This window comes from Leopardus geoffroyi, chromosome E1 (assembly GCF_018350155.1).
Source record: "Leopardus geoffroyi isolate Oge1 chromosome E1, O.geoffroyi_Oge1_pat1.0, whole genome shotgun sequence".
Lineage (NCBI taxonomy): Eukaryota > Metazoa > Chordata > Mammalia > Carnivora > Felidae > Leopardus > Leopardus geoffroyi.
This window is the reverse complement of record NC_059330.1, coordinates 2,424,927-2,438,156: the sequence shown is the minus strand read 5'-3', so window position 1 is coordinate 2,438,156 and position 13,230 is coordinate 2,424,927. Positions and strand designations below refer to the sequence as shown.

General features: G+C 51.0%; 1 protein-coding gene across 1 annotated transcript in view; it reads right to left on the bottom strand.

The window, feature by feature from the left end:
• The window catches only part of DNAH2 (dynein axonemal heavy chain 2), a 94,295-nt gene that overhangs the window by 69,995 nt on the left and 11,070 nt on the right, over positions 1-13,230 (bottom strand). Inside the window, 10 exon segments of the mRNA XM_045487332.1 lie at positions 598-698; positions 701-779; positions 1,042-1,171; positions 1,536-1,741; positions 2,077-2,164; positions 2,588-2,745; positions 3,211-3,402; positions 4,609-4,847; positions 5,022-5,132; positions 5,693-5,921. Coding sequence (XP_045343288.1) covers positions 598-698; positions 701-779; positions 1,042-1,171; positions 1,536-1,741; positions 2,077-2,164; positions 2,588-2,745; positions 3,211-3,402; positions 4,609-4,847; positions 5,022-5,132; positions 5,693-5,921 — 1,533 coding nt within the window.

Genomic DNA, 13,230 nt, shown 5'->3' with positions numbered 1-13,230 from the left:
GGGTCAGGAGAAGTTGGCAAAAAAAGTAAATCACGGGAGGTGAGGACGGAAGAGGTACGACGTCGAAAACCAGTACGGGCCCTTCCTCCCCAAGGGCCAGCTCAGCGACTGCGAAGCGGCCTCGGCTGTCCGCAGGCCGCCTGGTTCTCACCAGAACCGGTCACACGATGGCAGATACCTCAAGAGCGTTAGACCTACGCGCCCAAAACTGCCCTTTAGAGGTTGTTGGGTTTTTTCTGGTTCTTCATGCCTGCTGTTCTAGACCAGGCCCTTCAAGGGCCACAGCTGCCCAAGGTCGTATTCCTCCTCTGACGGCCCAGCTTCCCAGATGCTGGGCCGGCTCCTCCTCTCCAGCTTGACAGGAAAATCCTAGCGGGACTCACGTTCCACCCACCGTGCCCGCCGTCACCGTGAATCCCAAGCTCCGGCCTCGTCCTGTCCAGGCCCCGCACCTGCCAGTCCCCTGGCCCACCTCGGCCTCCCACCGTGGAGACGCTCTGGGGAAACTCCCGGGGCGGGTCCCCGGCCAGCACGGGGCACAGCCCCCAACCTCCACCGCCTCACGAGAACGAGTCTGGGGAGAGGCCAGGCGCTCACGTTCATGACTCTGTCGATGCGCCGCCGCAGGATCCGCACCCAGTGCGCCTGTCCAGAGAACTGGGCCACGTAGGGCTCCAGGAACGGCCATTTCTTGTTCAGCTCCGGTTCACGAGGGCCAGCTCGCTATTGAACAGCATGTACAGGTCCACCGCCTTCTTGTCGTAGGTGCGCTTGATGGCCTGAGGAAGAAGGGAGAGAGCCTGAACCCGCGCCCCGGAGGATCCAGGGTCCCCCCCGGGGACTCAGGCTGGAGGACACCTTCCCCCGGGGCCATCCGGAAACTCGGGGAGCAGAGGGAAGAAGAGGCTCTGGCGGTGGGGGACAGGGGGGACGTGGGAGGGCAAGACTGGAGGTGGCACGGAGTCGGGAAGGGTCAGGAAGAACTGAAGGAGGCAGAGGAGAGGCCAGGCGGGGCGGGGCGGGGGGGGGGGGGGGCGGCACCTCCCGCGACGCGAGCCGGTGGAAGGTGTCCAGCAGTAACACTCCCTGCTCCACATCTCGGACTAACTCGAAGGCGGAGGTGATCAGGTTCTGAGTCATCACCTCCAGGTCCTTGACTCCAGAACGAAACCTGCGCCGTTAGAGAAGCGTGATGAGCGTGATGACCGGTGACTGGCAGGCGCCCTCACCTGCCCCAAGGCCACGCCCCGAGTGAGACTCCCCCCGGGCTGATACCGAGGGCCTCCCCGGTGCCAGGCGCGAAGGGCGTCCCGTGCCCGACTCCGTTCGTTCCGCAAAGCGATACAGTGAGGTTGGGTTCTACCACTAGGCCCTCTGTTTTAGTGGAGGAAACAGGCTCTCACTGGTTAACGGGGTGTGCCCGGCATCACCTACTGCGGCCCCTCCTCCAGCCCCGCCCCCTGTGCCCCGCCCCACCCCCCTCCTCCCCAGCCCGGGGCAGGGGCGGGATGTTGGGGGGGGGGGGGCACTCTCACCTGTTGTAGTCTTCGTGCCAGGACGTGTTCTTGACGTCCAGGATGCCCCCGCGGACAGCCCGCAGCATATGGAGGTTTTTATGAAAGATGTCCTCGATCTCCAGCAAGTTCCGTGTGATCTGGGGCCCCTGGGCCCCAAAGAAGCAGGGAAGGGGACCCTGCTTGCCGTCTTCCCAGCGGGCAAAATGATACTGGCAGTCACAGACCTACAACGAAGTCAGCGAGCGTCAGGCCTCCCTGCTCTTGTTTCTGACCTCGTAGGCCCTGAGCTCTTCGGTTTGGCTCAAGATGTCTAAACACCAGGGAGGACCCACCAGACACAAGGAGCTACTGGGATGAATTGGGGCTGCAGAATGAACTAGAAGACACCCGGGCAGTGATAACAGGCAAGAGTCTAAAAGGACGGGACAGAGGTGGGGCACACAGTTATGCAGAGTCCAAGCAGTAAGCTCCCGGCTCAGCCTCTGCCCTTTCTCCTCGGCCCCTGGCCGGGGTCTGGGGTCCCCTGCGCCCGCCCCTCCCTCCCTGACAGTCTGCCCACCTCAATGAGGTCCTTGCAGCGCTGCACAAAGGCATCCACCTGAGCGAATATGCTGGTCTGGTCCAGGACCCAGCCCCGGCTGGAGAACCTACATCCAGAGAAAGGTGGACCGGATGAAAACGTAGGAAACGGCCTGCGCGAAGCTCCAACTGGGAGTCCTGGGTTTGGGGGGCCTCAGAAAAGGGGACCCCAAAAGGCAGTTTTCCTGAGCCCTGAAGGGAGGAGACGCAAGATGAGGAGAAGCAGAGAGGAGGCAAAGCATCTCCGTTCTAGAAGTTTTAGGACTTCAGACTTTCGGGCCAAGAAAGCCAAGAAAGCCAAGAAAGGAGGGGTGAGCCAGGAAGGATTCCCGGGACGAGGGAGAGGAGGAGCCAGGGCTAGGCACTAGAGTATCTGCATCTGGAGAGAACTGGGACCGGGTCTCGGGACCGGAATCCGTAGGCTTTAAACATCTGCGCTCAGCGGGAGTGGCAGGGGTGACAGACGGGACCGCGGGGGATGCACGGCGTACTGGGTATGCATCTGCACAGCCTGTAGGTAGTGGTCTTTCCAGGCCTGGCAGCACGAGATGCAGCCCTGGAGGTCCTCCTTGCTGGAAGTGACGTAGCCCTCGAAGATACGGTCCAGGGAGATGGCGTGACAGCACAGGCGGATGATCTCATTGCTCATCTGCGGACGGGTGGACGGGCGGATGGGTGGCCCGAGCGGCACCCACCCCTTCCCCGCTGCTCCCTGCTGCAGCCCAGCTCACTTCCCGGCTCAGCGCCCTGTCTCAGTCAGCCCAGATGGAACGTGGGTCCCGCTCCTCAAAAGCCGGCGCCCCTTCCCAAACCTGCCTCTCGCCCACTGCCGTGTCCGGCTTTGGAGATGAGAAAACAAGGGCCTTCCCCTCCTGCCCAGCTCAGCCTGGGGGTCTGTGCTGCCTGCCTCCCCCACCACGGAAGCAGGCTGTCCAGCCCAGGCCCCCACCCCCACCCGGAGCCCGCTGGAGCTGAAGAAGCCACGGGTCTCTGTCCGAACCCCCCACCCCCAGCCCCGGGCCGCTCCCCACTGCCTGGAACTGCGGATGCCCCTTCCTCAGCGAATCGGGCCCCTCTCCTAAAGCCCTCCGCCCCACCCCTGCGGAACACGCACCTTTCGGAAGAGGGAGGTCAGTCTCTCCCGAGTGTTATAGTGGGGAGAGTTGACCCAGATGATGCGGATGAGGCTGATCAACTTGGGGAGCTTACTGGAGATGTCCTTAGGCTGCATATAGGCCAGCTCCTGGTAGGGCTCCTTCAGGATCGACAGAAACATCAGGTTCGACTGGGCTTGTTGGAAGCCGTCCTGGCAGGGAAGACCAACCAGGAGTGAGTCCCGTCCGTTGGAAAGAAGCGGCCCGGGGCCAGCACCGTTTGCCCATCTGGAACCCCGCCCTGACCTGCCTCTCTCAGAGCCTAGCCAGGCATCTCAGGTCTCCGTGGGCCCTCAAGAGCGGAGTTCATACCTGTCCACTTTCGTTCGTACTTCCCACCACGGGGCCTTGGTGTCTTTTCTCGCGGGGAGTCCCATCTCTCCCACCAGACTGGGATTCCCTACGCTCAGGGTTTGTGTCCACTCCCCCAGCGTCTCCAGCTGAATTCAGAAGCCCGCACCACTCAATAACTGTTGATCAACTGACCGAACACCCTCACGGTTTCGCCCAGTATCCCTCACCGCCCTGGTCTCAAGCAGGGTTCTAAACTTTTCCACGTAGCTGTGGCTCAGTTCCCTTACGACCTAGCTCAAAATCCTGCCCGGGAAGAGAAGGCCTCCGCCTTCTCTGCCTGTATTCCACAGATCACTCTGCCCTTCTGCGTGTCCCCAAAGCTAGCAGAATCATCTCGTCATACTTTATTAAATTTATTTTTTAAGTGTTTATCTTGCAATTCTCTTGGCTGAACCCTATGGGTTCCTCTTTGACCCCATGCCATCTAGTGATTCTGTTTTGTGGAAGCCTTATTTTCTGGGCTGGACTGTAGGGGTGGGGTTCATGGAGACAGATTATAGGGGTGGGGCTCATAGAAGGTACTCAGTGTTTATTTGTTGACTGACTGCAGTCTCCCTAACTAAACTAGAAGCTCCTTGGGACCTTGTGTTTTCCTCCTTGTGTACTCCCCGCCCCCCCAAGTGCAAGTCCAAACACTGGGTGGATCTATCTTTGCTGTTGATGCTTACTCTGGCTCCTTCTCCTTAGCACCTGATATTGTCCCATCCACTGTCCACTTTCTGCTAAGCCTCTATCCTTTTTTTTTTTTTTTTTTTTTAACGTTTATTTATTTTTGAGAGAGTGAGAGAGAGAGATGGAGAGTGTGAGCAGGGGCGGGGCGGAGAGAGAGGGAGACACAGAATCCGAAGCAGGCTCCGGGCTCCGAGCTGTCAGCACGGAGCCCGACGCGGGGCTCGAACTCACGAATGGCGAGATCATGGCCCGAGCCGAAGTCGGACGCTTAACCGACTGAGCCCCCACCCCGGGCGCCCCTTAAGCCTCCATCCTGTGGCCCGCTCACCAACCTGGATCTGCTGGGCCAGTTTCATAAAGGGTGCCAAGTAGGACGACTTGGCAAAGTGCAGGATGGACGCAATGTGCTTCACTCCCTCCTTCACCAGCTGCTTACTGATGCCAGACAGGTCCATGCACCGATTGCGCCAGAACTCAATCTCCTCCAAAGGACCTAAATTTTCTCCTATCTCCACAGACTCCTGGGCACTGAGTACCTCCTTTATCTGCCGGGTCCAGTGGATCATGGAGGCTGCCGGGGAGAGCGCGAAACCTCTCGCGCGTCTTCAAACTGCTCCCCCGTGTGTCCTTCCCGCCGCCGCCTGCGCCTGCGCAGCCCTCCCAACCCAGCTCCTTCCTCGGCCTCTGGGCTGCCCCTCCGCTGTCCCCTTGGCCCCGCAACACACTGGCAATGCCAGCCACTCACTCTCCAGCCGCTGCACCAGCTCCTTGTCCTTAACTACCGCCTCAGGCTCCATGTTCATGGCCTCTGCAGGAATGTAGAGAACCGTGTGCCCCTCCAGTTTGTAGCGAGTATCTAAGGAAAGGAAAGGACCGTGGAAGTTCACAGACGGGAATGAGTCTGTGCTACCCCAGTTCCAACAGTGCTTGGTATTCCGGGGCCCAGGAAGTGTGGGGGATTTCAGGAGAACGGGCAAAAGAAACGACGACTCCTAATTCTTTGACATCAAGAGGGAAAATGACAGAAGGCAAGAGGGAAACCTCGTTGAGGTAAAATAAGAGATTATCATAAAATAAGGTCAAAGATCTGGACCGCGTCTTCAACATTCTCTTCTACGATGCGTGCGCTCCCCCCAGGAGCCCCATACCGCCCGCGTTTCCCCTGACCGCACGTGTACTCATGAAATACCCAACTCTACGTTTGAGCGGATCTGGTCAACCGTCGACGGCAGAAAACCGTACCTGTACTGGGAGGCAAATTCTGCACCCTGACCCACGCATTCAGCAAACACACACAGGCACCGACTCCGAGCCGGGCCGCACAGGTACTCAGGATGAATCTCCCACCCGCCTCGCTCGCCCCTCCCGTCGGTGGGGCACCAGACAGGAACCAGGCACGGGAGGTTTTCTGCTCACCTGTCAGGCAGGCCAAGAATCTGTGCAAATGAGAAGCAAAATGATTTCGAATACTCTCAGGCCAGGTTGCGTTTGCAAAGATCTGAGGGGCAAAGACGCCACTGAGCAGCCGAAGCAGGGCCGGGATGTAGGAACCACGCACCGTCCCAAACTGCACGGTGGCCTCGAAGTTCTCTGGAGTGATGGGAACCGGCGCTTGGCGTATGAAGTAGACAATCTGGTTCTGCGTCTGCATGGAAGACAGTAGGTCAGAGATCAGCGTGCAGACCCCAGCATGGTACCCAACAGAATCTGAGGCGCCGATCACGAAGGCCTGGCTGAGGTCTCGGTCACGTTCCCTTAGGGCATCCTGGCTCATCTCCAAATGTGTCACGGTGTGCTTCCTGTGTCTTTCAGGGGACATAACAGAGTCCACACCCAGAACCACAGGGAGGAAATGCAGAGAGCATGTCTTGAAGGGAGGGAGGGACGGTGTATTCTGTCCAACTTGGTCCCAGAACCTAGTACAGTTGACTGGGACACATTAGATGCTCCATAAATGTTGGACAGATGGATAGAATGAAAGGGATAGAACGGGGGAAGCACTTGTAGGTATAGGGAAAGCGGGAAGGAGAGGAATGGAATTAACAGGCAATTGACTTGGGTGTTTCCATTTCAGTTGCATAAACTTCTCCCCCAATTTTCCATTTACCCCTCAACCTGGTTAATGGTGAGTTTGTGTGGTTGTTGTCGTTGCCCACATCCAGAAATGTACAGCTTTCGTGTAGTTAAAGCTTTACAATTTTCAAGTTCCTGACTTCCCTGCATGCTCAGAAAGGCCATTCCTCCCTAAGATCAGATCTGCCTGTCGTGTGGGCGTGCATTTGTGCATTTGACTACTCTTTACAATTTCGTTCATTCCAAAAACTGAAAATGAAGCACAAAGAAGAAATTAATAACCATCCATCTTCCCACTGCCCAGAATTAAATTTTGGCATTTTGGGTCTTTTTTTTTTTTTTTTTTTTAAAGCTTAACACTATTATTTTTCTTAAAATGATATATATATGTAATACCATATGATTTCCCTCCTGTGTAGTATTCAAGAAATAAAACGAGCAAAGGGGGAAAGGAGAAAGAGGAGCAAACCAAGAACCAGACTCTTGGGCTGCCTGGCTGGCTCAGCTGGCTTTTGTGTGCTGTATTACTGGTGTGTACGTGTATAAGATTAGTGAGTGTGTGTGGTATATTGTGCAGTACGTGTGTGGTGCACATTGGTGTGATTCTAGGATATGCGTGGTTTGCCTGTGTGTGTGTGGTGTAAGTGTGGTATGTATGAGTGCGAGTGCATGCAACTCTTGATCTTGGGGTTGTGAGTTCGAGCCCCACGTTGGATGTAGAGAGTACTAGAATAAATAAACTTAAAAGAGAGAGAGAGAAAAGAAACAGACTTTAAACTATAGGGAAGAAACTGATACTTTCCAGAGGGGAGGTGGGCGGGAAGATGGGTGTAAGAGGTGACAGGAATTAAGGAGAGCACTTGCCATACTGAGCACAGGGCGATTAAAATAAAAACTTTTTAAAAGGCGGGGGAGGAGCCCCTGACTGGCTCAGTCAATAGAGCATGTGACTCTTGGACCTGGGGTTGTGAGTTTGAGCTCCATCTGGGGCATAGAGATCACTTAAAAATATCTTTGGGGTACCTGGGTGGCTCAGTCAGTTGAGCGTCCGACTTCGGCTCGGGTCATGATCTCGCAGTTTGTGAGCTCGAGCCCCACGTCGGGCTCTGTGCTGACAGCTGGGAGCCTGGAGCCTGTTTCCGATTCTGTGTCTCCCTCTCTCTCTGCCCCTCCCCTGCTCACACTCTGTCTCTCTCTCACAAATAAATAAACATTAAAATTATTTTAATAAAATAAAATAAAATGTCTTTGAGGCACCTGCGTGGCTTGGTCAGTTAAGCGTCTGGCTCTTGATTTTGGTTCAGGTGATGATGTCAAGGTTCATGGGATCGAGCCCTGCGTTGGGCTCTGCACTGACAGTGCTGAACCTGCTTGGGAGTCTCTCTCTCTCCCTCTCTCTCTCTCTGCCCCTCCCTCCCCCCCCCCAAAATAAATAAATAAAAATTAAATAAATAAAAACATAAAATCTTTTGGCACCTGGGTGGCGCTGTCAGTTGAATGTCAAGAGTTGGATGCTTAACCAACTAAGCCACCCAGGCACCCCTAGTATTAATTTTTATTTAAATGAATTGAACGTTCCTAGATTCTTTATTCCTGAGTTCTTTATTTGGTTCATTTCTTTCTTTTCTTTTTTTTTTAAGATTTTATTTTTGAGTAATCTCTACACCCAACGTGGGGCTCAAACTCATGACCCCAGATCAAGAGTCTCACGCTCCACTGAGTGAGCCAGCCAGGAGCCCCTATTTGGTTCATTTCTTAATGGAATAGATTTCCACTGATGATAAATATATATTTTTTTAAGTAGGGTTCTTTCAAGATTGAAAATGACCACCTCTTTGTTGCCATTGTATTTGACCATCTCGGCTGGGTATAATACCCTTGGGGCACACTGTCCCTCCGAGAGAACTCTGAGTGTGTTCCTCCTGGTGATCAGAGAAGTGGGCAACCAGCCTGATGTTTCCTCGTGGCAGACTATTTGTTTTTTGGCGAGGGCTAAGTCATTTTTTCCCAAATTTTTGTGTTTTAAATAATTCCAACTCATAGAGAAATTGCAAGAAAAATCCAATGAACAGCACACCCTCCATCTAGATTCATTATTGTCAACAGCTGTGCTTGAGGGAACCCTCTTGCTCGCTCCCTCTCCCAGCTGAGCCATTTGAGAGTTAGCAGTAGACATCGTGATAGGGCGCCCTTAAATACTTTGGCATATAGCTCTGAAAAAGGATATTCTCCAACACATCCAACACCATAATTATCACACACTCAGAAGACTGAACTTCATACAATACTTGGTATAATACACAATCCATATTCAATTTTCCCCAGTGGTCCAAATAACGTCACATACGGCTGTCCTTTGCCACCCAGGATCCAATCCAGGATCACACACAGCCGTGTCTCCTCAGTTTCCTTGCATTCCACACGGTTCTCCGGTCTTTTCCTTTTTTTTCTTTTTCTTTTTAGTTTATTTACTTATTTTGAGACAGAGTGCAGATGGGGAAGGGGCAGAGAGAGAGAGAGGGAGAGAATACCAAGCAGGCTCCGTGCCACCAGCGCAGAGCCCAACGTGGGGCTCAAACTCACGAACCGTGAGACCATGATCTGAGCCGACCTGAGCCACCCAGGCGCACCCCCCCCCCCACCACCCCTGTCTTTTTCTTTCTTCCATGGCATTGATCTTTCTAACAGTCCAGGCCAGTTGTTTTCCAAAATGTCCCTTAATTTGGATTTATCTGATTGTTTCCTCAGTATTAGATGCAGGTTAAATCTTCTTGGCAGGAATACCACATAGGCGATGTTCCCAAAGAATTAATTCCCTTGGAGTTCAGTAGCTTACCTAAGATGTGTGTTGACATTAAACATTGTGTCACAAATTTTGTGGAAGAAAAGTATGCTCTGCCAATTCCCAGATTCAGTTCCTTCTCCGGGTCAAGGAAATTCTTTGTGTTTTATCTTTAAATTTCTATTGTCTCATTCGTTGGCACTCTATATTAGATCACCTGTCTTATGAGCTTTCCTTTAATCGTGTTGTCATTGGCTTTCTCTTCCTCGTGCACTATGATGATCTCGAGCCTCTCTTCCCTGGCAACTCGGGTCTGCAGCGATCGCTCGGTCAGTCCCTCGCTGTTTCTAACCTACTGGGTTTTGTCACATGCTGCTATGTTCATTTCCTAAAATTTGCAATCTCCGTTTTATGTATTTCCCATGTTGCATCATTTCCCCGCCCAGCTTTTTAAAAATTGAATTCATGCTCTTGTTAGGTTTGTTCCTAGCACAAATTCTGTTGTGAGGAATTTCCTTCTGCTTGGCTCTTTTCCTCCTGTGTCTGCTTTGTTCCATTTGTGTCCCCTGGATGTAATATGCCTGCGGTTGCCACGCAATTCCTCTCCACCTTCCACACGCGTGAGCAGTTTCTGTGACCCCGTCTTTTCTGCTCTAACAGACTGTGGGTGACTCCTTGATGTCCTGCTGGGAGAGCTGTGTTTCTTTTCCCCCTCCAAGTGAAAGGATCGCGTGTTTCATGTTTTATTCCCTCTTCGCCAGCCTAAGAGGATAGCATGAGGGGATGGGCGGGTGGTTCAGGCTAACTTCAAAAGAACGTAAAATCTCTGAGAAGATACCTGGGCGCTTTCTTCCTTTTCAGGTTTTGCTACATGCCCTGAGGGTCCCATCTTGCTGGGGGTCCACCATTCCCCTGGGAAGAACATTTCTGTCACTCAGAGCACAGACTTTTCATTGGTCCCTACTTCATCAAGTTTCTTACATTAGATTATGCTTCTTTCCTTCTTTACTCTTGGGTGTTGTTTATTTTTTTTTTTCTGGTTTTACCTTTTGCTCCCTTTATCAAGAGTAATAATTCTTTTTTTTTTTTTTCAACGTTTATTTATTTTTGGGACAGAGAGAGACAGAGCATGAACGGGGGAGGGGCAGAGAGAGAGGGAGACACAGAATCGGAAACAGGCTCCAGGCTCCGAGCCATCAGCCCAGAGCCCGACGCGGGGCTCGAACTCACGGACCGTGAGATCGTGACCTGGCTGAAGCCGGACGCTTAACCGACTGCGCCACCCAGGCGCCCCAAAAGTAATAATTCTTTTAAAAAATTTTTTTAATGTTTATTTATTTTTGAAAGAGAGAGACAGAGCATGAGAGGGGGGAGACACAGAATCCGAACCAGGCTCCAGGCTCTGAGCTGTCAGCACAGAGCCCGACACAGGGCTTGAACTCACAAACTTGTGAGATCATGACCTGAGTCAAAGTCGGACGCTTAAGCAACTGAGCCACCCAGGCACCCCAAGAGTAATAATTCTTTAAGGAAGTTCAATTGGCCATCTTGACCCAGAAGCATACAACTAAGGCTGTAATCTCGTTTAGAATGTTTTTCAGCATACCAAATAAATTTTCTCTCTCTTGAGGCATAATTGACAAATAAAAATGTATAGATTTAGGGTATACAACCTGATGCTTTGATATATGTATACACTGTGAAATGATCACCATAATCAACCGAATGAATATACCCACTATCTCGTTAGGTACCGTTTTTTTCTTTTTCTTCTCGTGTGCATGTGTGTGTGCAGTGAGAACACTGAAGACGTACCCTCTTAGCGAACTGCAGGTGCACACACACGGTAACTGTGGTTACCATGCTAATAGATCTCCAGAACCATTCACCTTGCATAAATGAAACTGTACCCTTTCCCTCCAGTTGTATTGAGATATAACTGACCGATAACACTGTTAGTTTAATGTGTACAACACGATTTGATATATGTAAAGTGATGATCACGGTAAGTTTAGTTAACATCCATCACCTCACGCACTTACAATTTTTTTCCGTCTCATCTTGAGAACTTTTTAAGATCTACTCCCTTAGCAACTTTCAAATACATGCTATTGCTAACTATAGTCACCGTGTTGTACATTATATCACCAGAACTGATTTCTCTTAAAACTGGAGGTTTGTATCTTTTGACCACCTTCAACCATTTCCCCTACCTGCCCACCCCCTCACTCTAGCAACCGCCAATCTGTTCTGTTTCTGTGAGTTTGGGGTTTTTCCCCCCCTAGATTCCACACACGAGTGAGATCATACAGTATTTATGTTCCTCTGACTTATTTCAGCATAATGCCCTCAAGTTCCATCCAGGATATTGCAAGTAGCAAGATTCTCTTTTCTTTCTTTCCGTTTTTCACTTTTTTAGGAGAAAAAAACTGAGAATCAGACACCATCTCCACGCACTGTCGGTGTGGAGCCTGATGCGGGGCTCAGTGCCATGAACCACAAGATCATGACCTGAGCCTAAATCAAGAGCCCGCTGCTTAACCAACTGAGCCACCCAGGCGCCCCGGGCTTCTTTTCTTTCTCACTGCTGAATACTGTTCCATCGTGTGTACATGGAACTTTCCTTATCCATTCATCCATCGGTGGACACTTAGGCTGCTCCCATAGCTTGGCTATTGTAAATAATGCTGCAACGAACGTGGGGTACAGGTATGTTTTTGAGACAGCGATTTCATTTCCTTTGGATGGATACCCACAACTGGATTGCCAGATCATCGGGTAGTTCTGTTTTTAATTTTCTGAGGAACGTCCATCCCATTCTCCAGAGCGACTGCACCAACTTACATTCCCACTAACAGTGCACGAGGGTTCCTTCTCCTGCACATCTTCACCAACGTCTGTTGCCTCTTGGGAGTCTATTTGACGATGGCCATTCTGACAAGTGTCAGGTGGTATCTGATACCTCGCTGCGATTGTCACTTGCGTTTCTCCCATTGATGATATGGAGGCACCTTTTCAAACACCCGTTGGCCATTTGTAGGTCTTCTTTGGAAAAATGTCTCTTCAATCCCTCTGCTCATTTTTTGATCGGGCTGTTCTTTTTGCTATTGGATTGTAGGAGTTCTTTATATACTTTGGATATTAACCTTTTATCAGATAGACGATTTACACGAAATCCTCAGGTCTGCCTTTTCATTTTGTTGATGGAAGAAGCTTTGCTGTGCAGAACCTTCTGGATTTGATGTAGTCCCGTGTGTGTATTTTTGCTTTGTGGCCTCTACTTTTGACCTCCTTGTGCCCTCTGACCAACATCTGCCTGTTTCCCCCTGCTCTCCCCAGCCGATTAGATTTTTAATGGAAAATTTTTCTATATTTCCCAATTCTATTCACCGAAGGATCTGTTCTTCCCCACAGATTTTAAATGCAATTTTTAGAGAAAATGCTTACATATATGCGTCTGTACTTGGTGTCTTTAATGTTGCATATCAATGTATATTCCTGTCCCAGTACAGCTCTGTTGTAATTACTTCAGTTTAATTAGAAGAGATTTTCGTATTCACAACTCTCCTACATTACTTTCCTTCTTCATGCATATTTCTGGATATACATTTTTTAATGCTTATTTTTGAGAGACAGACAGAACGTGAGCGGGGGAAGGGGCAGAGAGAGGGAGACACAGAATCCCAAGCAGGCTCCAGGCTCCGAGCTGTCAGCACGGAGCCCAACGCGGGGCTCGAGCTCATGATCCAGGAGAGCATGACCTGAGCTGAAGTCGGATGCCCAACCGACTGAGCCACCCAGGCGTCCCGACTGGATATATTTTTAAATCTTCACGTAAGGGATTTAGGGACTTTGGCACTGTGATGGGAGTTGCATTAAAATGGTACATTTCTTTTTAGATAAAGGATCTTTATAACATTGAGATTCCCACCCAGAAACAGGATATGGCTAGTCAGTCAAATCTTCTCTCATGGTTTCATGGCCTGCAACAAACTTGCTTTCTTTCATATAAATCCTACACATTTTTGGCAAACTCTTCTTCCTTTTACGAATGAGATCTTTTTTTTTTTTTTTTTTTTCCATGATGTTTTGTAGCTGC